Consider the following 25,306-nt stretch of genomic DNA (forward strand, 5'->3'; position numbering starts at 1 on the left):
TTGTGTGTGTTTTTTAGTGGACTCGGTTGCCAACATTTAAGATCCTAAAGATTCCACATAAAAATCTGGATTTCTGGCTTCTCTCGAATGACTGAGAAGTCGGGCCTGGCGGGTCTGTGGTACAAATATGTGAGGGAGTGGGCTCTGTGGGGGGAAGGATGGAGGCATGGAGTGTTTATCTGCTTGTCTTTTTTTAAATCAAGCCGGATGCCCTGTTCTGCCCACACAGACTGCCTTACTTTGCGGTACTTCCACAGCTGGTTGCCCTTCATGCTGTGGCAGTCATAGAGGGTGACTGGGCTGGTGTTGGAGATGGCGTCAAAGCAGAACTTCTTGGTGTGCTGGGGGTCTCCGGGCCGGATGTCCTCTCTCCAGGTAAAGGTGAATACCTGTATATACAGGGACATCATTACAGGGACAGCAAAACCAGGGGACTTTCTCTTTTTTGGAGTGATGGAAAACGTTAAACACAGAGATCCAGAAAACAAAACCCAGCTTCAACAGTTACCACTCAGGGCGGATCTTGCTACAGCTTTATCCCCTCTATGACCCTCCACCCCCACACTGTTCTGAAGCAAGTAACAGACCTCACATCATGCCCGGTGTAAAGATTTTACCAAAGTGCCATTATGGAAATAAAAAGTTACCACAGAATCCTCAATGTCATCAAGTACCTAGAGGTCAAGTGCTCTTGCCTTGTAAGTTTCTTTTCACAGTTTGAATCAGGATCCAAACCAGGTTCATATATTGCATTTGGCTGAGAAGCACTTTCCGCCCCCAGCAGCTTTACTGAGGACTACCCGGCATACCATAGATTGCACACACTGACTTGTTTACAGCTGTGAAACCACCACCATCATCAAGGTCATGAATATATCCATCACTCCTGAAGTATCCTCACTTCCTCTGTGGTCTCTTTCTCCTGTCCCTCCTCATTCCCCATACCTCTGGGCAACCACTCCTCTGTTTTCCATCAATAAAGATAAGTTTGCAAGTTCTAGAATTTTAAATAAAAGGAATCCTAGGGTATATATATATTTTTAGATTAATAAATAAGGTATTATTTGTTTCAGGGTAAAGGTCTGTGATACATCAGTCTTACACAATTCATAGTATTCACCATAGCACATACCCTCCCCAGTGTCCACCACACAGCCACCCCATCCCTCCTAACCCCCCTCCATTATAGCAACCCTCAGTTTGCTTCCTGAGATTAAAAGTCTCTTATGGTTTGTCTCCCTCTCTGGTTTTGTCTTGTTTGATTTTTCCTTCCCTTACCCTATGATCCTCTGTCTTGTTTCTCAAATTCCTCACGTCAGTGAGATCATATTTTAAGTGTCTTTTTCTGACTTATTTCGCTTAGCATAATACCCTCCAGTTCCATCCACATTGCTGCAAAAGGCAAGATTTCAATTTTTGATGGCTGTATAATATTCAATTGTATATATATACCACATTGTCTTTATCCATTCATCTGTTGATGGACATCTAGGCTCTTTCCATAGTTTGGCTATTGTGGACATTGCTGCTATAAACATTTGGGTGCATGTGCCCCTTCGGATCACTACATGTGCATCTTCAGGGTAAATACCCAGTAGTGTGATTGCTGGGTTGTAGGGTAACTCCATTTTCAGCTTTTTGAGGAACCTCCATACTGTTTTCCAGAGTGGCTGCATCAGCTTGCATTCCCACCAACAGTATAGGAGGGTTCCCCTTTCTTCACATCCTCACCAACATCTGTTGTTTCCTGACTTGTTAATTTTAGCTGTTCTGACTGGTGTGAAGTGGTATCTCATTGTGGTTTTGATTTGTATTTCCCTGATGCTGAGTGATGTGGAGCACTTTTTCGTGTGTCTGTTGGCCATCTGGATGTCTTCTTTGCAGAAATGTCTGTTCATCTCCTCTGCCCATTTCTTGATTGGATTATTATTTGTTCTTTGGGTGTTGAGTTTGATAAATTCTTTATAGATTTTGGATACTAGCCCTTTATCTGATAAGTCATTTGCAAATATCTTTTCCCGTTCTGTCAGTTGTATTTTGGTTTTGTTGACTGTTTCCTTTGCTGTACAAAAGCTTTTGATCTTGATGAAGTCCCAATAGTTCATTTTTGCCCTTGCCTTCCCTCGACTTTGGCAATGTTTCTAGGAAGAGTTGCTGCTGCCGAGGTCGAAGAGGTTGCTGCCTGTGTTCTTCTCAAGGATTTTGATGGATTCCTTTCTCACATTTAGGTGTTTCATCTATTTTGAGTCTATTTTTGTGTGTGGTGTAAGGAAATGGTCCAGTTTTGTTTTTCTGCAAGTGGCTGTCCAATTTTCCCAACAAAACATTTGTTGAAGAGACTGTTTTTTCCATTGGACATTCTTTCCTGCTTTGTTGAAGAGGAGTTGACCATAGAGTTGAGGGTCAATTTCTGGGCTCTCTATTCTGTTCCACTGATCTATGTGTCTGTTTTTGTGCCAATACCATACTGTCTTGACTACAGCTTTATAATATAGAGCTTGGAGTCCAGAATTGTGATGCCACCATCTTTGGTTTTCTTTTTCAACATTCCTCTGGCTATTCAGGTTCTTTTCTGGTTCCGTACACATTTTAGGATTATTTGTTCCATTTCTTTGAAAAAGATTAATGGTATTTTGATAGGGATTGCATTAAATGTGTACATTGCTCTAGGTAGCATAGACATTTTCACAATAATTGTTCTTCCAATCCATGAGCATTGAATGCTTTTCCATTTCTTTGTGTCTTCCTCAATTTCTTTCATGAGTACTTTATAGTTTTCTGAGTACAGATTCTTGGCCTCTTTGGTTACATTTATTCCTAGGTATCTTACGGTTTTGGGTGCAATTATAAATGGGAGAGACTCCTTAATTTCTCTGTCTTCTGTCTTGTTGTTGGTATATAGAAAATGCAACTGATTTCTGTGCATTGACTTTATTTATATCCTGACACTTTACTGAATTCCTATATGAGTTCTAGCAGTTTTGGGTGGATTCTTTTGGGTTTTCCACATAAAGTATATCATCTGCAAAGGGTGAGAGTTTGACGACTTCTTTGCCGATTTGGATGCCTTTAATTTCTTTTTGTTGTCTGATCGCCAAGACTAGGACTTCTATTATTATGTTGAATAGCAGTGGTGATAGTGGAAATCCTTGCTGTGTTCCCGACCTTAGGAGAAAAGCTCTCAGTTTTTCTCCATTGAGAATGATATTTGCTGTGGGTTTTTCATAGTTGGCTTTGATGATACTGAGGTATGTACCCTCTATCCTTACACTGTGAAGAGTTTTGATCAAGAAAGGATGCTGTACTTTGTCAAATGCTTTTTCAGCATCTACTGAGAGTATCATATGGATCCTGTTCTTTCTTTTATTAATGTATTATATCACATTACTTGATTTGTGGATGTTAAACCAACCTTGCAGTCCAGGACTACAGTATCTATTTTTTGGTCTGATTTCTTCCACTCAACATCATTTTGTTATGACAGCATTTATGAATAGTCTGTTCCTTGCCATTGCTAAGTAGTATTTCACTGCAACACACACCTTTTACCTGTTAGACATCTAGGTGGCTCTCAGTTTTTGGTTATTACAAATAAAGCGGCTATGAACATTTGTGTACAAGTCACTGTATAGACATATACCTTCTTTTTCCTTGGACAAATACCTCAGAGCAGTGTGGCTGGACCTTAAAATAGATGAATATTTAACTAAGAAACTGCCAAATTGTTTTCCAAAGTGCTTGTACCATTTACATTCTAAGCAGCAGTGTATTCTTCCAGTTCCCCTACATTCTTGCCAACCCTTGGTATGGTCAGCCTTCTGAATTTTAATTTCCATTTTTCCAATGGAGTTAAGCATTTTTAATGGTTTATTTGCCACTAATATACATTCTTTGCTAAAGTGTCTGTACAAATCTTTTACCCATTTTTCAATTGGATTGTTTTCTTATTGAGTTTTGAAAATTTTATGTATTTTGGGTCCCAGTCTTTTATCAGACACATGTTTTGTAAACATCTCCTCCCAGTCTGTGCCTTGCCTATTTTCTCAACAGTGTCTTTTAAAGAACAGAAGTTCTTTGTTTTTATTTTATTTTTATTTTTTTAAAGATTTTATTTATTTGACAGAGAGAGAGAGAGATCACAAGTAGGCAGAGAGGTAGGCAGAGAGAAAGGGGGAAGCAGGCTCCTTGCTGAGCAGAGAGCCCGATGTGGGGCTCGATCCCAGGACCCTGGGATCATGACCTGAGCCAAAGGCAGAGGCTTAACCCACTGAGCCACCCAGGCGCCCCTTGTTTTGTTTTTAAAGAAGTCCAATTTATCAGTGTTTCTCTTTTATGGATTGTGCTTTGGTGTTTTATCTAAGACAAAACTTTTTTATCCAAGGTCACAAAACTTGTGAGTGCTTTAGCCAAGGTCACAAACACTTTTTTTTTTTTAAAGATTTTATTTATTTATTTGATAGATAGAGATCACAAGTAGGCAGAGAGGCAGGCAGAAAGAGAGGAGGAAGCAGGCTCCCTGCCGAGCAGAGAGCCCCATGTGGGGCTTGATCCCCGGACCCTGGGACCATGACCTGAGCTGAAGGCAGAGGCTTTAACCCACTGAGCCACCCAAGTGCCCCACAAACACTTTTGTCTACATTTTCTTTTAAAAGGTTTTAAGTCAATGCACCATTGTGAGTTAATTTTTCTCATATAATATAAGGTATGTATTGAAGAATTTTGGGGGCCCTATGAATATCTAATTGATCCAGCACCATTTGTTGAAAAGACTATCTTTTCTCCACTGAACTGCCTTTAAACACTGGCAAAAATTGATTGTCCACGTACATGTGGGTCTATTTTTGGTCTCTTGATTCTGTTCTATTGATTTTTCTTTATGCCAATACTGCACTTTCTAGATTACTGACAGTTATATATCTTGAAATTAGGCAGTGTGCGTCCTTTAACTTTGGGCTTTTTTTTGCAAGTTGTTTTGGCTATGTAGGTCCTGTCCATTTCCATGGGAATTCTACAATTAGCTTTTCACTTTCTGTGAGAAAAGCCTGCTAAGATGTTAGGATTGTGATGAATTTACATAATGGTCTGGAAAGAACTCATGTCCAGCCTCTGGACATGGCATGGATCTCCACTTACTTAGGACCTCTCTCATTTCTACCAAAAATGTTTTGTAGTTTTCAGTGTACAGGTCTTTTGTCAGTGACAGACCTGAGGATTTCATATATTTTTTTGTTCTAATAAGTGCTTGTTTTTAATTTTAATTTCTGATTCTTCATTATTCATATATACAGTAAGTTGACTTTTGTATCTTACAACTTTGATAAGTTCATTTATTAGTTCTGGTAGTTTCTCTGTAGATTCAATTGAATTTTCCACAAAGATGATCAGAGTCTGCAAATAATCATTGTTTTCCTTCTTTGCCCACCTGTAGGACTTTCCTTTTTCTAGCCACAGGGTAGAACCTTTAGTACAGTTCAAACAGAAATGGTAAGGTCGGAATCCCTTTCTTGTTCCTGATCTTAGGGGTAAAAAGCATTCAGATTTTCACCATTAAGTATGGTGTTAGCTGCAGGCTTTTTATAGACAATCTTGATTAAGTTGAGGGAGTTTCCTTTATTTCTGGTTTGCTGAGAGTTTTTATCTGGAATGAATGTTGGATTTTGTCAAATGTTTTTTCTGGGTAAAGGCGTAAAGGTGATTATATAGTTTTTCTTTTTTTTTTTTTTTCTTTAAGGATTTTATTTATTTACAGAGATCACAAGTAGGCAGAGAGGCAGGAAGAGAGAGAGGAGAAAGCAGGCTCCCTGCTGAGCAGAGAGCCTGATGCGGGGCTCGATCCCAGGACCCCAAGATCATGACCTGAGCTGAAGGCTAGAGGCTTAACCCACTGAGTCACCCAGGTGTCCCTGGTTTTTCTTTTTTACTTAACATGGTGAATCTATTGATTAATTACCTTTTTCTTTTCTTTTTAAAGATTTTACTCATTTATTTGTCATAGAGAGGGATCACAAGCAGGGAGGGTGGCAAAGGGAGAAGCAGGCTCCCTGCAGAGCAAGGAGCCCAATGTAGGACTCGATCCGAGGGTCCTGGGATCATGACCTGAGCCCAACTGAGCCACCAAGGCGTCCCGATTTTCTAAAATCGGGTTTTTTTTTCTAATTTTCTAATTAAGCCCACCATGCATTCCAGGGATAAGTTACACTTAGTCATAGTGGATTATCCTTTCTATATACTGCTGGATAGGATTTTCAAAAATTTTGTTTAGAATTTTTGCATCTATGTGCACAAGGGATACTGATCTGCAATTTTCTTATCATGTCTTAGTCTGGTTATTGCTATTTAGGTAACACTGGCCTCACCAAATAAGTTGGGAAGTATTCCTTCCTTTTCTGGAAAAGTTTCTGTGGAATTGGTAACATATCTTCTTTAAGTGTTTTGTAGAATTCACCAGTGAATCCATGTGGGCCTGCATTTTTCTTTGAGGGACGGTTTTCAATTGCAATGTCAGTCTCTCGAATAGAATCCTGTTGTTTTCCAGCAGGGCTGGGGAGAGCGCTCATCATCTCTGGCCCTTTGTGATCACTGGGCATGGCGCCCTCAGTACTCCAGCAAATGTCCAAGGGGAACTTGGTAAATCCCTCAAGTTCCCTCTGTGTCTGGTGCCCTCCTCACCCAGGAAGGACTGGGACAGCCGTAGGGCTTATCTGCTTGCTATCCCTTGAGGATAACTGTCCTCCACTAGCTCATGTCTGCTCTCTTGAAAACAGTTTTCCACATATTCTGTCTGTTTTTCAGTCGTTTCTGGTAGGAGGGTAAGTCCAGTCCCTATTGCTCCACTCCACCCTGGCCAGCAGCGGACACAATGGTGGCAAAGGAGTGGTACTGGCAGCTCCTGACTCCTGATGTTTTGTCTCCCAGACCCCCTGTAACTAGGGGCTGCATTTTAGATTCACGATTCTCCCTTCACAGGCTCACTACAGCTCTTCGCTCAGGGTGGTTGAGAGCCCTGCGGGATACAGATCCCACTGGGGCAACCGGGCCACCATGCTTCGCATTTCAGAGTGGGTAGGCGGGCACAGCCACACCCCCAGGTGCCATTTTGTTGCTCTTTGCGGGAACCCCTCAGGCATTTATGTGGACTCTGCCACACAGTGAGGCTCTTCTAGGCTGAGCAACTTGGGCACATTCTATCTAGGCTCTGGCTGTTCCTGGTCTCTTTTAGGGTCCTAGGGTGGGGTGGGTGTGGGGAGCAGTCACATGCTGCCTTGGCGAACTCAGGAGAATCCGTGAAGGGGAGACACTTCTAATAAGAATTGTTGTCAAGAAAGGATGAGGGAGAGCAACAAGGACTTCCGAGGGAGGAGCAGACACTGTCAAGCTGGGCACTGTGCCCATCTGAGAGGCAGTGCTGTTCCTTCTCAGCACGCACGCCATGTAACCCACCTGAGCTCTGTTTTAGCAGAGGACCCACAATATAGGCTTCTATCCATGTGCTCTTCCAAAATGCCAGAGAACATAGTAAGGAGACTATAAAAATGTACCTTTGAACCAAGATTCAGTGGATGTGGTGTGATGTGGGGTTAGTTGCTTGGAGGAGGGGACCACGGAATGCTAAATGCAGTTTCTTGAAAGTGGTGCCTTTTCCTGCACTGCTGGCTTGCCCTCTTCATTCTTCTGATAACACCCCCTGGGCATGATCTCCTGGGGAAGCCACCCTCTTCACTGTCCTCCCACCCTTCCCGTGAGGCTGACTGCACCTTGGGCTCCAGGAGCGGGCATGTGACCTGGGCCTAATCAATGAAAGGACTCATCACGTCCCTATTGTAACTGGCTCAGGAAAGCCAAAAGGCTTTTCCAGGACTCTGGAAAGGGACATGCCTTTTCATGGAGGAAATGGAAGCCTTTGCTGCTGGCGGTCCCATCTGCCACCACCTGGGAAGAGTCAGGTGAAGGATAAAGCCCAGGGAGAGGAGGCAGAGTTGAGACCCTGGAGGGGTCTCCCTGAACATCATTTAAGCTTTTCAGTGATATGAGCCAGTATGTTCTCCTTTCTGTTGAAGGTGATGTGGGCTGAGAGTCTATGTGCAACTAACCAGATTGGCGATTTTATTGCACTGGGAAGGATTCTTCTTTCCAAGGTGTTTAGGAAGCTCTTATAACTCATCCCCTGGGCTGACTTTTGTCTGTCATCATTGAGCCGTCGGCTCTCCCCCGAGGCCCTGATCACATGAGCATTCCAGGCCGCATACAGCACAGGGGAACTGGCTGCTGGGCCCCGAGGAGTGGCCCTTACCTGCATGTTGTTCCAGGCAGCCTCCCCGCGGCCCCGGACGCAGCTCTCCAGCCTCAGTGGGGAGCCCAGGGCCCCGTGCTTCGTGTCAGCACACAGTCCTGTGCCCACATTGTGGATCTGATAGAGACAGAAAGAGGGGACCAGTGAGCACCTTGAGATAAACCTCTGGGACCATGCTGGGGTGGGACGAGGGAACCCAACAGAGACACCGGATGGGGAAAGCTCTGCACGGTTTTAAAAAAGCCTGGCCTGGGCAGGGGAAGTGCCCTGTGCCTCTCAGTAACAGAATACTCAGCCCACAGAGAGGAGCTCCTCTAGGCCTTTATCCTAGAGCATGTAGTCGCAGGGTGGTGGGCTGGGATGGGGGCCTAAAGATGTGGGGGTGGTATTCAAAGGACTTCCTGGCTCCGCTCCCAGAGAATTTGATCCACTAAGTCCAGGAACTGAATTTGATTCCTGTTCCGGGAGATCCAGGGACCATGCCTTGAAAACCACTCTAGAAAAGGACGTGACACCTTTGCTGTGGGGTCTCAGACTCTCTGCCTTTTAGAGCAGGTAAATGACAAAAGGTTCTCCTTCCCGAGAACACCAGAAGATGCAGTGAGCCACGTGTGGTGTGTGCCTGGAGGAGCCCCGGGCTAGGAGTAGAAGGCTGAGCAGCTCCCAGTTAGGAGCCAGGAGTGGCCTTGCTAGCTGACGGCCACCATGCAGGTGCCGCATCCTGGAGTTCCTGGCCCACAGAAGCACTCCGTTTTGACGGAGGGTTTGGAGGTGTGGTGGCCGTGAAAATGTGCCACTCAGTTATCCTGTTGCAGGGAGTCTGACTGCCCAGCAGCCGTGGTCGGAATCCATGTGTCTGAGTGGAGCCATGCTCCCCGTGGGCTGCTTCCAGCCAGCATCGGAGGGGACAGGGGTACTGCAGCAGGCCCGTTCCTGGCGGATGCCAGACTCCTCTGATCCGGCTCAGTTACTTGGCTCAAGCTTCCTCAGAGCATCCTCGCAAAGTGCGACTCCTCCTACCCCAGCCCTTCTTCCACCCCGCTACCCCTCCCGGAGGGCAGACCAGCCCCACAGTCAATCTCCCAGCCTCTCCTGGCTCCTTCTCATTTCTTCTCTCAGGTGTTGCCCCAACAAGTCTTTTGGTGTCTGTTTCTCAGAGGACTGACCTAATACAGGGGAGAAAGCCCAGAAACTTGCAAAGAAATGAAGAGCTTCATGAGGGAAGTCCCCATGACACGTCCCCTAGAATACTTGTGCAGGGGTTGGGTAGGGCTGGCCAGACGGCTTAGTCAGGAAAGGTCATGAACAAGTCATTTATGCTGGCCCAAATGCATCTGTCCTTCCTCTGGTAAAACACCCTGGTTTTCTATGGGGCTACTGCGCCTTGCCCACCCTGTGGCCTGTCAGAGTATCCGTCCTATCCCTGGTTGTCCCCTTCCTCCAGTGGCCACAGGATCACTGCAGACCAAAATAAGAACTTAGCTGGCTTCACTGGGAAGGAGCCATATACTTTTTGCTGAATGGCCAAGGTTTGTCAGCTTTGAGCTTCTGGAAACCATCTTGCTACCCTCAGTGTGAAGCTGACACAAAAGGAAGCAGAGGTAAATAGGAGAAAAAGAAACTGACATCATTTGAGCCCCTGGATCCAGGTGTGTCTGAAGCCATAGCTACCCAAAGTTTCTAAGAGAATTAATAAATTTCTCTTTTCACTTTAAATTGGACTTCCATCACCTACAATTGAAGGAGACCAAACTCTTATTATGCTCCTTGTTCCCAAGCCTCAATATATCCGTCTATCAGGGAGCGGATCCTCTCAGTTCAGAGATCCAAGAGCCAGAATCTGGTGATGGAGTGCTTCTCCCCCTAGAAGACAGCATACCTTCCCCAGCAGGACTGGCTTCATCATTGTGTGACATGGGCAACAGCCCAGAGCCCCTCAGTCAGAACAGCCTGCCATTGGTTTAAAGTTTGGCTATCATTGTCTTAATTTTAAGATTTATTTATTTGTTTTAGAGGTGGGGAGGGACAGAGAGAGAGAGAGAGAGAGCACCTCAAGCAGACTCTGCAGTGAGCACAAAGCCCAACTCAGGGCTCCATCTCACAACCCCGAGATCACCACCTGAGCCGAAACCAAGAGTCAGGCACTCAACTGACTGAGCCACCCAGGCATCCCATTGTTGTCTTAAGATTTTTAGTATTTGATCTTTGAATCTGTGCGTGAGATCTGATAGTATAATGGAGCCTGCGTGTGAGCAGAGGTGCTGACACGTTACATGAGCATCCGATGTGCCTTCCTTCTGTGTTTGCATATAGCATCTGTGATGCCCCCCCAAGCACAGAATCTCAGAGGTCCCGCTCGCACAGCAGTTCGGCAAGACTCAAGTTACGGCTATGACTAAGTGGGGTGCTGGCAGGTCTGAAGGCCACACTTCCTTTCCAACCAGGAGTAGACTGCACAAAGGAGGGCCACGGCATTCTGGGCTGAGGAGCTCTATTGTATCCTCTTACTTGTGTGATTTCCCTGGAACCAGCCACCACTTCCCTCACCAGCAGCAGATAACCGCACAGAAGGGAGAAAAGGACAGCCCACAGTTCGCTTTCCTTCCACCCTTCCTCACTCATCAGCAAGCTGCAGGGAGAGCATCTTGGTAGAAAGCACGCATTATCAAGAAGTGAAATAAGATCGGCTGAGTCCGTTTTGTGCAGGGTTTGCACTGTTCTCGCAAGAAATACATATGCACGTACAAGGGCTGAAATACAGATAGTGAAATTTCACCCATCTGGCCTGTGAGTTAAATGCTCTTCTGTTTGCATTTAAAACTGGCTCTGCGGAGTGGGAAGATGAGTGGTAAAATTTCTGCTAATAATTTAAGATTTTAATTTTTCCCTACTTAGAGCATTAAGTAGCAAATGAAAACCCCCGCCACCACAAGGCTAGAGAGAATCGGGAGAGCTCTACCTTCTTGCACTGGGCCCCACTTATGCACCCGGCCGGGGCCCCTCCGGGCTCACCTCCCCCCAAGCCGCGGCCGGGGGCTCCACGGGTGGGTAGAATTTGGGCAGGTCCCAGGCGATCTTGGTCATAAACCACTTGAAACTCTTGCAGTTAAGGGAGATGCGCAGCTTCTTCTGGGCAGCGACATCCCCTGCCGAGAGGTGGCGGTACTCGGGCCGGCGCTGGTAAATGTGCTCTGCGTACTCATCCATCCACACTTCCGCCACTCGCTTCAGGTTCTGGAGGGCGACAGGCAGGCGGAAGGGTCAGGCCCTCTGAGGGGCTGAGGCCAGGGGGTGGGGGGGTGGGAGGCCTTGTGGACCATATGGTCTCAACTCTGAGGTGGCTATAAAGGAGCCCGACATAGTATGTAAATGCATGGGTGTGGCTGTATTCCAATTAAACTTTATGGACATTGACATTTGATTTTCACATATCACGAAATATTCTTCTTGCATATTTTCACCTTATTTGAAAGTATAAAAATCATTCTTAGCTCATGGGCCACACAAAAACAGTTTGCTGACTCCTGAGCAACGAGGAAGGAAGCCAGCAGGAGGGGGGGCCCATGGCAAAGGCAAAATTCACCAACTCCTCCGTTTTGCTGGCTCTCGAGTTTGGGACTAGGAAGCCATGAAATCACCTCGCCAATGCCTCATTCTTAGTGCTGAAGAGACTGACAGTGGGTTAGAAACCCTTAACGAACAGTTATACCTGCCAGGCCCCCACATGGCCAAGGCTGGGTTTAATTTAAAACTGAGCATGATGCCTGGGTGGGTCAGTGGGTTAAGCCTCTGCTTTTGGCTCTAGTCATGATCCCAGGGTCCTGGGATTGAGCCCCACATCGGGCTCTCTACTCCGAGGGGAGCCTGCTTCCCCCCGCCCCCTCTGCCTGCCTCTCTGCCTACTTGTGATCTCTGTCAAATAAATAAATAAATAAATCTTTAAAACAAAACAAACAACTGAGGCCCGAGGAAGCTGAAAAAGCTGGCACACCTGAAGACTCTCCTTTTCCAGTCTGCCTGCCCAGCTCCTTGGGCACACTCATCTGCTCATGCCACAGGGAGGATGAGGAACTGCTACAGATTTCTCTCCAACCACAGGCTGAAGTGGCTAATCTGACCAAGGAGAGGTGCCCAGATACACCAGTGCAATTATAAAAGGATCAAATCACATATTTTCATTTTAACTGCTCTTTATATTACTATTTTAATGAATACTGTACTTTCTAGACATGCCTCTCCCAGATCTTGAACTTTTATCCAGTTGACTGGACCAAAGTAAAGGACTCGGCACTGACTTCTGTTACTTCTCCCCTTGCTGAGTCACACGGAGGACTCTGGGATTTTAGGAGGCCGCGTGCTCCTCTCATCCTTCCCCCTGACACCTCCCTGGTTCTGGGTCCCAGTCCTGTTTGAAGCCCCTCTGCTCTTCTTGTGTTTGCATTACAGATTGCCCAGTCCTTGGAATAAGAGGCTTTTCTTTTCTTTCTTTTTTTTTTTGCAAGTTTGAGTGGGTTTCTGTTACAGCCTTCCCTAAGATCCCTTTCCCAGGGGCAGAGACAAGAAGGATTTTTGGTAAATTTAGTAAACAAACTAAGGCTGGCTACTTGTTCTTGAGGCAGGTGAGCTGCTGGTTAGCTCATCCTTCTTAAATTGCCACTTCACTGCTCTCTAGCTGTTTGTCCTGGAATCTGACAACTTTAGGCAGGAAGAGATGCCTCTTCCTTTAGGCGGTTTCTCTCTTTATAGGGCTCTTTTAGGACTTTTAGATGACCTCCCCTCAAATCTATCAAAATGATCTAGGAGATAATGCTCTAGACAGATTTGGCTGTTAAAACAAGAAACAAACGTTTACAATATGATCTGTAACTCAATGAGGGTAGTTAGATGCAGTGATAAAAATTCAGGGGAGTTTGATTCAGGCATTTTTGTGGTCCTGTAAACCGAGGTGGGGTGCCCCCTCTAATTGTCAACCGGTTTAAAGTCACCAGGAGACTGATGTGATCCAGTCGAAAAAGAAGTTAAAATGTTTAAACACAGAATTCAGAGAAGACATTGAAATAAACTTCCCAGTCTCGTTAACAGATGGAGACATTAACAACAGCAGCCACTGTTTAAGGGACGATTGCTCTGTGCCAGGCACCGGTCAGGCCTAAGTGGGTTTGAATTCTAGTTAGTTAAAGTCTCCACATTTCACTCTCCTCATCTCTCAAACAGGGATTAAAAGCACATGAGAATTAAGTTCTATAAATATGTAGGAAGCTTTGCATGATGTCTAGCTCACAGGAAGTTTTTATGTGCTACTATAGTTAGCTATTACCCATTGAATTCATCTATGGTTCAATAAACAGAAGATCGTGGTGCCTTTTAACCAGGTGGATCTTATAAATGACCAGATAAGAAAAAGCTGCTTCGGAAATGAGCCTGCTCAGGCTCAGAGATGTCCCCACTGTCCCACTACTCCCAGTAGCTGCGAGTCGCGCACGCGCGCTCTTGGGCTTACTGAGTGACTTTGCACTGGTTTCCTGTCTGGCATCTTTCTCTGGGCTTGCCAGGGATCTCAGAGGAAACGTGATTCCTACCTTCTCGCTGAATCTAGAACCGGCCCCGCCCCCGTGGTCTGTGCCGGATGGGCTCTGCAAAGTGCCGAGGGCCAGTGCGGCTCTCATCGGAATCTTCTACCACTAGAGGGCACTGCTGGCTCTCTTTTTCTTCAACGCGAGCCCCAAACTAGACCCTGCCGCCTCCGCAGCTCAGCTCCCACCGGCGGATGGAGTCTGGGGGGTCCCGCTGTCGGATGGAACCGCCCAGTCTTCCGTGTAATTCGCAGAACCGGGGCTCTTCCTGACCTGGCCTACAATTTTGCACCGCATCGACTGTCAGGTGACACGGGACGAAGGGGGGGCTGCTGGGCCCAAGGAGGCTGTTCGGACTGATGCCAAACGGGCTCCAGCGGCTGGGGGGGCTCTCTGTCGGGAGGGGTCTCCACCAGGCACAGCTGTGCCGGTTACCTGGTTACCTTTCCAGCTTCCCACAAGCCTCTCTGAGGCCCTCTTTACCTTCTGGGGCCCTCCCCCACCCCATTTTTCTTTTGTGGTCACCTCCCCCCACCAAGACACTTAATATTTTAAAATGTTAAGGTATAGGGGAAGATCATTAATACAAAGAAAAAACAAAAAAACCAACCCCCCAAACAAGCCTCTGGCTAACACAGTTCTATGTGTAGCCAGTGGCCAATTGAATTCTAGCAATGATCAATACAAACCATTTTAAGGTAATGAAATAGTTTGACACACAAGTTTTGGCAGCGAAAGTGGGGGAGGGGGTGGAGAGAAGAGAGAGACACTGACATTTATTCGTCACCCTCCTCCCGTGAACTTTTTTTAAGTGCCTTGCCTCAGGCTTTCCCCAACACACCAACACACCACCCCACCTGTATTAATATTTATCTAACAGGTTTCTTTAAATCACTTCTGGCCTAACTTTGCACCTACTTCAGCTTTATCCTAAGTAATCATATCTGAAAAAAATCACGTTTGCTACACGAATACATATTAATGTCTAATGCACATTAATTTAAACACATGTAAATAAAAATGTTCCTATGTCTGGCACCTAAAATCATCTTGTCTGTCACAGTTGGGGAAACTGTGCCATCTCCTTAATTCTCTGGCAACACTGAGAGTTGTGAAAAATTAGCTTCCTTTGAACAAAAGAGGAAACACAGGCTCGGAGGAGTTAAGCAACCCTCTCAAGGTCACAGCGAAGGAGTGGTTAAGCAGGGCTTTAATAAATTATTTTAAATTGGCTTTCACCTACAGAGTTGGGGGCGGGGGAAGCATGCACAACCTCACACCCGAGTCACTTGGCTTGGAGTCCCAGGTGTTTCAGGAGGTTTCTTCTGTGCTGATGCGCCCATCCCCCTCCCCCTCGAGGGAAGTCACCGCCTTACCCGGGCCAGGCTGACTCCAGCCGGAACCTTGTAGGGGACGTACTTCCTGTAGATATGGCCCACCCTGGAGCAGGGGATATCTTCCATGCGACCCCCACACATCCACACCTGCAGGATGGGAAGGGTCAGAGAAGACGTTATTTCTGCCTCTCATTCACCATTGCCCCCAAAGGCCACTGTCCCCTCCTCCCATGCATTCATTGAAAGGCTTGGACGGTCTACTAAGCCCCCATTCACAGACTGAGGAAAACACAGTAGTAACAACAGCAGTTTTAAATAGCTGACAGTGCTGAGCGCTTACTCCTTGCCAAACGCTGTGGTTCAAGCTCTCCATGCACAACCGCATCGAAGCCTCATCAGAGACCCTACAAGGTGGGTAGTAATGGCGCTCCACTTTACAGAAGAAACCAAGGTTCAGAGAAGCTAAGAGGCTTGTCTGAGGTCACAAGGTGAGTGAGTGGCGGAGCCAGAATTTAAACCCAGCTTCAGCTGACTTCAGAGCGTGAGCTCCGAGCAGGTGCAGGTGCGTGGAGAGATGTGCTGAGAATTCTAAGGCAGCAATGGGGGCTCAGTGGGAAAGATTTCGGGGATTGCTTTGTGATGTCTGTCACAGGTATGAGAGGGAAGGGAAGGCACACAGGTTCTGTATAATCACTGCCTGTGGCATCAGGTTCTGGGGTCTCCTCTGAGACCTGTAAGCCTCCTGCTGGGTCACCGTGAGCAGAGGCAGCAGGCTCCCTGGACGGACTTCTCTGCAGTCTGGGTTCCTAAGCCCCGCAGCTGGGAGCACGACAGAGAGGAATCCCGAGTTTCTCCTTGGGGTTCCCTACCGGGCTGGCATCACCCAGAGCTTCCTGCTGGTCTGATGGCAATTTGGGAATTCATCAGTATCTTGACTCACACCCCCTGTGGGGCCTGGGCTAAATGGACCCTCCTCAGCAGTCCTGGGTTGAAATCCTAGCCCAGCCACTTACTGGGTTTGTAACTTTGATCAAGGTACTTAATTTCTCTGAGACTCAGTTTCCTCAAGTGTAGAGTATGAAATGAAGCCGGCCTTGGGGATGAGATCTCGCATGTGAAGGGCTTACTGAGCACAATGCTTGGCACACAATCCCGGCAGGGACACGCACCACAGTGATTCATCCAGACATCTGACTAGTATGTATGGAGTATCCACTACGTGCCAAGCATTGTGCTCGGCGCCTAGAGGGGTGAGTCCGCCCAGGGTGAGTATGGTGCCCAGCTCCAGGATGCCCCCCAGTGAGCCTCACCTTCTGGTATTTGCATCTTTAGGGGGTTCCCTCCCAAATGTGTCCCGTAAGGACAGACCCGTGTAGCCAACAGAAGAGTCTAGAAACAATGGTCATAGAAGACACCGTGGCTTCTGCCTTCCTCCCTGGGACCACTTGCTTGGGGGCCTCCAGCAGCCATGCTTTGAGTACACTCAGGCGGCTCTGTGAAGTCCTGGTGGTGAGCAGCTGAGGCCTCCTGCTCATTGTGCCAACATGCCAGCCACGTGGGCGAGCCTCTTAGAAAGGGAGTCTCCAGTCCCTGTCCAGCCTTCAGATGCCCGTGACCCTGGCTGATACCTTGACTACAGCCTTGTGACAGAACCTGAGCAGAGCTGTCCTGCTAAGCCACTGCCAACTCCCTGAGCCACACAAAGCTCACGGTACTGCTTACTGCTGCTCTGGGGGGTATTTTGGGGGTATTCTTTTCCTGCAGCAGTAGACAACTAATACAGGAAGGCAGTTTCAGACCGTGATGTGTGCTGCGAGGGAGCCAAAGCGAGGCCAGACTCACTGTATGGATCTATGAGAGGTTCTGTGACACAGATCAGGGAAATCTTCACTTCGAAAGGAATGTTAGATACGAGACTTAAATAATGAGAAGATAAAAGTAACAAAGATCTGAGGGGTGAGAGAACAGGTGGAGCAAGTGAAAAGGCCCTGAGGTAGGGCCAGGCTTGACTTCATCACTGAACAGAGAAAGCCAGAGGCCTGGAGCAGGAGCAGAGACGGGAGCAGAGGTCAGAGAGGTGAGCAGGGACCATCGTAAGGGTCTCACAGGGCAAAATGAGAAGTCTTCATCAAAAGTGTTCAGTGAGGATGACAATATGATCCAATTTCTATTTTACTAAGATGACTCTGCCTGGCTAGGATGGCTAGGATTACTAGGATGACTCTGGCTAGGATGCAGGGAGGGCCTGGGAGGCTCTTCCAGATAGAGGCAGTCATGCTTCGGTTTTGCAGATGCTGTAGTGATGGTAGGGCTCAGCTGTACTTGGGAATGAATATATATATTCATTCCATATATATAGATATAGATATTTATATCTATATCTATCTATCTATCTATCTATCTATATATTTATATATATTTAAAATAGGCTCCATGCCCAGTGCAGAGCCCAATTCGGGGCTTGAGCTCATGACCCTGAGATCAAGACCTGAGCCGAGATCAAGAGTTGGTTGCTCAACCGGCTGAGCCACCCAGGTGCCCCTCGGTATGTTATTATTAATGTTATTACCATGTTCCCTTGTTTATGAATGAAGAGCAGGAGTGGGAACATTTGCAACCCTGATTCTGTGCAAGAGTATTTTCCAGCTTGAATGGCTCCATGGGATATTGGGGATCTGGCTTCATGTCTTAATTAATTCACAGGCTCTAGAAGGGCTGCTTTTCCACCTCAGGTACCTGGGTGTCCTCAGTCCCTCATTGGCCTCCGCCAGCCACTGTCTCCAACGACCCTGGAGGTACTGTGGCCCAGGCTGCCTGCAAGGGGATCTGTATGTGTGGGGCTACAATTAGTGGAAGTGCTGCCTGGAGAAATGCAATTATAGTCTGATCTTGGGGGAGAAAAAAAAATTGAGCAAGTCAATAGAACAGAACATTGGTCTTGAGATAATGGGCTCCTGATGGTAGATTAATGTCAAGGCCAAGCCAAGAAGTTTATTTTCAAAGCAGGAGATATTGATCAGGCGCCAGCATCCCATAACAATAACTCTTCCTTTATACAAAATGACTGATGTGGAAGCGATGCTTTTGTCTAGTGGATATTGCCCAGCTCATGGCTGGGCTAGCCCTGCCTTTTGGGAGGCAGAGTGGTGCGGAGCAGGTGGGGGACACCTTATCCCACTCTATTTTTGACTGTCTCCTGGAGAGTTGACTAGGCCGGCATCCAGCTCCCCGAACTCCATATTAAACTCGCATTAGCTAGCCAGGATGCGTCTCCAGCTCTGCCTGGCAGGAAACCTTCCTTTGTGTAGAGAATGATCAATCTTCAAATCCTTCTCTTTGCTGTGACCTCTGGTTTCTTTGGCCCTGACCACGGTGGCCAACAGCCTGAAGGTTCCTGAAGGACCAGAATGCCCTTGATCTGCTGAGCGGTGTGAGTTGTCCCAAACACCCTCAGAATTCTGAGACGTCCGGAGCCCAGAAGGAGTCCTGGTTTGGGAGGAAGGGTTTACGCCTCAGCTTCCCTGCCTTGACCATGACCCACCGACAGCCGAAAGAGAATGGGAACTGCCTTTAGACACAGATATCTGTTTGGCTGAAGCTGCTGTCAACCCCCAAGTCCTCTGGGAGCACCCAAACAGCCTCAAAGGGCCCAGTGTACGGCACGCCCAACTCTTCACAAGTCCCTCCAGCATCTTCCACACTGATCAGCACCTCTGTGGTGTTTGCTGGTTGTTTGGCAGGATCCCAAGACTGGAGGGGACTCTTCTTCCAGGAGCATGACAAAAGCTGAAGGCCCAGAACAGGGTCATGTCTCGCCCTGGGTGGGATGTGGTCACAGATGGTCTTGATCCCAGGTCCTGTGGTTCTGCTCATGGCCCTGGGCCCCCACTGGTGTACCGTTAGGGCCCTCTCCTGCCTTCCTTCACAGCTGAGACAGCTGCCACTCAGACCCAGGACAGCCATGGCCCGGGGCTCTGAGCACACACCCCTCCCCATTCCCAATGCTGCCTTGTGCCGCTGTGTGGTTGGTACCAGGCCTTCACCTGTGGCACTGCAGCTTCACGGGAGCTGCAGTCTCCTGTGACCTGGGCGTGACAGCTCACTACTACCTCACCAGGGTGCTCACGTGTAATGGGACAGTCGTGAAAAGCACTTCACTTGATGCCTGGCTGCGGCAGGCTTGACCATGTTCATCGTTTCTGTTTGCAAAAGAACGAGAAATCATACAGCATTTGCCCCTTTGCCCAACACCATCATGGTTTCTAACCCGTGGCCTGATTTCCGAAATGGAGAAAACTGAGGCTCGGAGACAGGAAGTGGTTTTTCTAACTTAGCGGCGGATCCTGTAGCTGGTGAGAATGACAGGGCTGGCCGGGGGGAGGGCGGCTTGTACAGCCATGGGGCATCTCTGGGGCCCGGCTGCCCCAGGGTGCTTGTCTCTCCCCAAGGTAACACAATGGCAGAAGGCTCCAGCTGGTGGCAAAGGGGGTGGGGCACAGCCTGCAGCAGCCAGACCACATGTGGCTGGGACCCCACATATCTGGGTGCAGACACACATAGACCAACGAGATGACATATTTGCAGCCCCTTTCTTCTGTCAGCTTCCTTCCCTCCCTCCCTGTCCAGCCCCTCGATGGCCTCCTCACCCACAGGGAATACGGCTGCCCGTTATGGGCGCCGGGCTCCTCGGCACAAGGAGTATGCAAACACCGCCCCCACCCCGCCCCTACACCATCAGCCCGTTTCTTGGTGCCTTTCTCCCCTGCAGAACGAGTACAAACCTAATTGTAAAAGCTTGCTCCCCATTCATTTTCATTGCTGCTTTGATTTATTTTATTAGCAAACTTCTTTTGTGTGATGACAGGCTTCATTACAGTGTCTATAAAAGACAATTACTTGCTCTTATCTTCTAAACTGAGGAGTAAAGAAACAAGTGGTGATATGCATCAGAAAGACACACCGCGGGTGCCTGGGTGGCTCAGTGGGTTAGGCCACTGCCTTCGGCTCAGGTCATGATCTCAGGGTCCTGGGATTGAGTCCCGCATCGGGCTCTCTGCTCAGCGGGGAGCCTGCTTCCCTCTCTCTCTCTCCGCCTGCCTCTCTGTCTACTTGTGATCTCTCTCTGTCAAATAAATAAATAAAATCTTAAAAAAAAAAAAAAAAAAAAGACACACCAGGTCCCAGAGAGCACATGGCAGAAGGGCCCGTCCTGTCGGGGGGAACCTCCCTCTGTTGAGGACACGGCTGCCTGGATGCCACCAGGCCTGGGCGGCTGTCCTACCTGCTGATGGCCAGGAGAAGATGACAGCCAGCAACAGCTTCTACTCTTGGCATTTCGGCTGGGGACCTCTAGGGAGTCCAAATCCTATTTAGTTGTACATGGGGGAAATAATAATAGTTAACCCCAGTTATTCTGCCATCTGTGTGCTCAGAAGGTGCCCAGGGTTGCTGTTAGGAGCTTGATTTTGGAGTAAGGACTGAGGTCTAATCCAGGCTCTTAAGCAAGCTTTGGGAGTCTGAAAGTCTCAGTTTCCCTGTCTGTGAAATGGGATGAAGTTTTGTCTTTGCCCCCTGGGGTTGTGATGAGGCTGAAATGAGGTAATCGCGAAGCAGAGGGCTGTGAGCAATGTGTATGTGGGCGCACGGGAGCTGGCGGGCACTTCCCTCAGGAAAGAAGAATTGGTGTTACATCTGTCTTTTCCGAGGCTCTTGTTATTTTGAATATATTAGGGGATGCTGTTTCAGGGACTCTTGCCAGCATGAAAGGACCTCACTCATGGTAGTTTTAGATGGTTACTGGATGCAGCTGGTACAGAGTGGGAAAAAACCGGTTTTACTTGATTTTTAAAAACCATCTGAATTTACTTTTAAGTTAATATTTTACATAATATAGTTTTAAGCATATGTGTATCTAAATTAATAAATTAAGTATTTGACTAATTGAACCATATCCTTAGGTGTTTATAGACAAGTTGGCAAAAAAATGGGTGATAGCTGCCTTACATTAGGGTTTTGTTTCTTAAACTAATAAAGAAATTCAGTTAAGATGCAGCGTCCCTGAGGTTTGACTCGTACTTTGAATAGAGCGCTCACATAACCAGCCAGTGAGGAAGGTGCTATTATACCTTCTACATGTGAGGAACCCAAGGCCTGGGGAGATGAAGCGCCTTCCCCAAGGTCCCTCCGCTCAAAAATGGCAGAGCCCAGAGTGGAATCCGGGGTTGGCTCCCCCAGAACCAGACAGCTCTGAGACCTCCAGGGAGTCTGCACCTCTCCGGTTTAATCTTTCTAAAGCCTGGTCCTGACCCTACTACCGTCTTCTGCCAAGCCCCCTATCAGCACCTGTCTTGTCTGCAGAAGAAACCGTACCCTCCCCCGCCCCAGCTTGCAAACAAGGCTCTCTGCTACCTGTTCCTCTGTTCTCCGTCGCCTCTGGCCCTCTCCACGTGCCCTGTACTCAGGCTGTGGAAGCCGCTGAGAACATGCTGTTCGTTCACTTTCTGCTCCGTGGGGCACCTTGCCTTTCTTCCCATCAGTAATACAGCCCATACTAACTAACTTCCTCCCTCCCTCCCTTCCTTTCCATCTTTCATTCATTCATTTACACATGGCCTAGTCACTGGTCAGCCTTGCTCTAAAACCCTGTTGGAAAAACTGGACTAGAAACTCGCTGCCAAGCGTGGACCCAATGACCCAAGTCTATAGCTGGGGGAAGGTGCTGGGATGTGCTGGCCAACCCGCCAGCCTCCCTGTCTGCTCTGTCCTTCCACATCCAAGCCTGAGCACTCTCTGTACAAGACCCCACGTATTCATCACAGACAGTTTTCACCCTTGGGAACATCAGAATCACCTGGAAAGCTGGCTAAAATACAGACTGCCGGTCCCCACCCTTAGGGTGTCTAACGCAGCAGGTCTGGGGTGGAGCCCGAGAATTTGCATTTCTAACAAGTTCTCAGATGCTGCGGATACTGCTGGTCTGGGGCCCACACTCTGAGCACCAGTACATACTGGAATAGTGACAGCCTCCCTCAAGATAACGGTACTAGTGAGTTCACACAGACAGCCCTGTGAGCTTGTGGTTACTAGTGCCCTTACAGATGTGAATATACAGCTTCAGCAGAAAGGGCAACGGAGACGTTCAAGGGCTCACTGAGAGTTCGCTCCAGAGCTGGGCCTGGAGCCGAGGCTTTGGCCTGTGTCTCGTCAGCCTCCATGCTCTTTCCGCTCCTGCCTTTCCTGCCTTCCTGCAGCTGTAGCCCCATCACATCAGCTGCAACAATGCCAACATTAATAGCCACTGTTTATTGAGCATATTATGTGCCAAGCCCTGAGCTAAGTTTAGCACCGTTTGACTAACATGATGTTAACACCTACACTATGAAGTAAGGATTATTCTATCCCCATCTGATAGCTATAAAGCTACATCCAGAGAGGTTAGGTCACTTCCCCAAGGCCACACAGTGACTAGCTGATCGCGCCTGCACCAGAACCCAGAAGGCATGACTCTGTGGGCCAGGTACTTAATCCCGTAGTGTGGTAACATGAGGGTTCTGATGGGAACAGCTATCACTTACTGAATGCCTCCTTTCCGCCTGGCTCTAGGCCAGATAAATATTCCATGCCATTTAGTTCTTACAGCAAAGCTCTGAAGAAGCTGCTCTCGCCATTTTTAGAGATGAAAGATGGAGGCGTGGAGAGACAGGTGTGTGCTGGCTGCTTAGCCGTGTACGACAGACGGCCTCGGGTCTCTGAGCCACCTCTCTGGAGGAATGGGGGAATTCGCAGGCCCCCACAGACAGAGATGTTCATGGAATTTCGAAGGGCTTGCTCAGAGTCATGAGCAGAATGCTCTCCCTGCTTCCAGGAGGCGGCTCTTAGGCTGGGCACCTGTGGCTGGCAGGGGGAATGTGCAGCCAGCATGCTCCTGGCATCCCTGGGTAACCCACTGAAGGAAAGAGCTAGTGCCGGGGGCCCGGCAGCAACACCGCAGCTGGTCTGAGTCAGAGGGGCTGGAAGGGGGAGGGGAGAGAGATAGGGAAAGGTGTTGGCATGCAGGTGCTTGGATGGCGGTCCTGGCTTGCCTTCTGCCTCTTGGACTGGTCTCTGGAACTCATTTCTCCCTCCTGGGCGGCACCTTAACTCCCCTGGGGGCTGGACCTGACTTCCGGGCGATGTCTGTAACAGTGGCCTCTCTCTAGGTGGGCCGGCCTTTCCTCCACCTCTCCCACCACGGGGAGTGACATGAGCCCGGGGCTCTTCAGGATCAGGACACCTAGGATCTAGCCGAGGGACCCTGGCCCAGTCACTGGACCACTAAAGACATCGGGTCACAACATCGACTGTAACCAGTTTCTGGGGGTGCTCCTACTTTCTTTCCACACTCTTCTATTTAATCCTCCTGATGCTGCTATGAGTTTTACAGAAGGAAAACCTGAGCATTTTCTTTTTGAAAATCTGCCCCAAATCTGCAGCCTGGGACTGGGTTGGGCTTTGACAGCTATATCAAACAAAGCAAAGCCAGGCCCCCTGACACTCCTGCCTCTACTCAAATGTGATAGGTTTCCCTCTCCAACAAGGCTGTCCCCCGTCTCCTCCGGTGGCATTCCGTTACTCCCTTGCTAACGTGAGCCTGCCCCAGGGGAGCCTCAGGATGTCCCTGTCTCTCCCTCCTATAGGGTAGTGGCTGCTGCCTCTGCCTTCTTGAGTGCCCCCTCCTGAGCTCAGGGCGCTGTCCTTCCCTGGGGTCTCCTCACTGTCACTGCCTTCCCTGGAGTCCTGCCTCGGTGGGAACCCTCATCCCTGAACTTGCAAATGGCCCAGACACAGCAGTGGGATATATATGGTGAGAGGGTGCTGGGAGGGCTGAAAAACTAACATTTTTTTCCTTCTTAGTTAAAAAAAAAAACAACAACTTAATTTTTTCCTGACTATAGAAGTGAGAAGTACTTATGATGAACATGTTCATTGTTACAGAATCACATCAGTAGAAGGGGATGGCCGCATCTGGAGCTCTCCTACCCCTGATGCGGCGAGGGACAGGAACCCTTCATGGTTCTGTGGGTCAGAGCCAGGCTCCGTCTGAGTGCCACAAGCAGGGCTGGCATCCCCGTTCCAGCTGCGTGATTCTGTGGAAGTGATTTAACCCGAGCCTCAGTATCCTCGTCTACAAAAAGAAGAAAATCAGAGCAGCACCTTGGGTGTATCATGGAGGATGAACGACAGTCTGTGAACAGTGCCGTGCACGGAGCCCCACAGATTTCTGATGTGCGTGCCCAGGAAGTATTACTTGGCATGAGGAGAGTCTCTGGGTTTTTGTTTGCTGGTTTGCCTTCCTCATATTTTTAAACACTAAACATGAGATCATATTACATATATACTATCTTTCACTTCTGTTTAAACTTAATTTTGGAGGCATCTAACTTTTTATAATATTCCATTGTTTAGGTGTATTCTAACTTACTTAAACCTGTAGGATGTACATTTGGGTCATTTTCCATCGCTCCCTATTGTAAGTAAGGTCTCAATAAATAGCTTCTACCTAAATCTTTGCTCATCCTTGTAGCTGTCTCTCTTGTACAAACTCCTAGGTGTGGAATTTTAGGTCAAAGAATGTGCTTGCTTTGGCATGGAACAGATTTTGCCAAATTGCTATTCCCACGGGCTATCCACTTACCATGTTGCAAAGCCCTCCTCTCTCCTGCAGGCTCGTACATATTGTCCTGCGATACTTTCTCTCTCCTGAATCTCAGAGTTGAAGACTGCCTAACCGTGGCCTCCCAGAGATACTGGGTAGTCCTCCTTCTGGCTCATCTTACTGTTACTACCTCTACCAAGCCATCCTTGTACCTGTGTAAGTCCAAGGGCTTTCCCCACGGCATCTTATTTGATTCTATCTTGTGGGATAGGAAGCAAAGTTATAACAGCACTGTCTGGGATGTGAGGGCCAGAGAGGTCAAGCGATTGGTCTAGGGCCCCCAGATGGATGGATGGAGAGCCAAGATGAGAAGCCAGTGCCCTGCCTTCTTGCTGAGTACCCTTCCCACCACATCACTGTTACCCAAAGATGGTGATATAAGTCTGGGCGAAGGAAGTTTTGTCAGATATGA

The 25,306-nt window shown here is 48.0% G+C and overlaps 1 protein-coding gene across 1 annotated transcript in view; it reads right to left on the minus strand.

The window, feature by feature from the left end:
• The window catches only part of LOC111140912 (polypeptide N-acetylgalactosaminyltransferase 10), a 212,982-nt gene that overhangs the window by 4,272 nt on the left and 183,404 nt on the right, over positions 1–25,306 (minus strand). The window contains exons 8-11 of the mRNA XM_022493173.1: positions 15,240–15,347; positions 11,303–11,524; positions 8,291–8,407; positions 240–389 (exon numbers count right to left, since the gene is read on the minus strand). Coding sequence (XP_022348881.1) covers positions 240–389; positions 8,291–8,407; positions 11,303–11,524; positions 15,240–15,347 — 597 coding nt within the window. The remainder of the gene's footprint in view (positions 1–239; positions 390–8,290; positions 8,408–11,302; positions 11,525–15,239; positions 15,348–25,306) is intronic.

Source organism: Enhydra lutris, unplaced genomic scaffold (assembly GCF_002288905.1).
Source record: "Enhydra lutris kenyoni isolate GAN:26980312 unplaced genomic scaffold, ASM228890v2 scaffoldscaffold5, whole genome shotgun sequence".
In the NCBI taxonomy this organism is placed as follows: domain Eukaryota; kingdom Metazoa; phylum Chordata; class Mammalia; order Carnivora; family Mustelidae; genus Enhydra; species Enhydra lutris.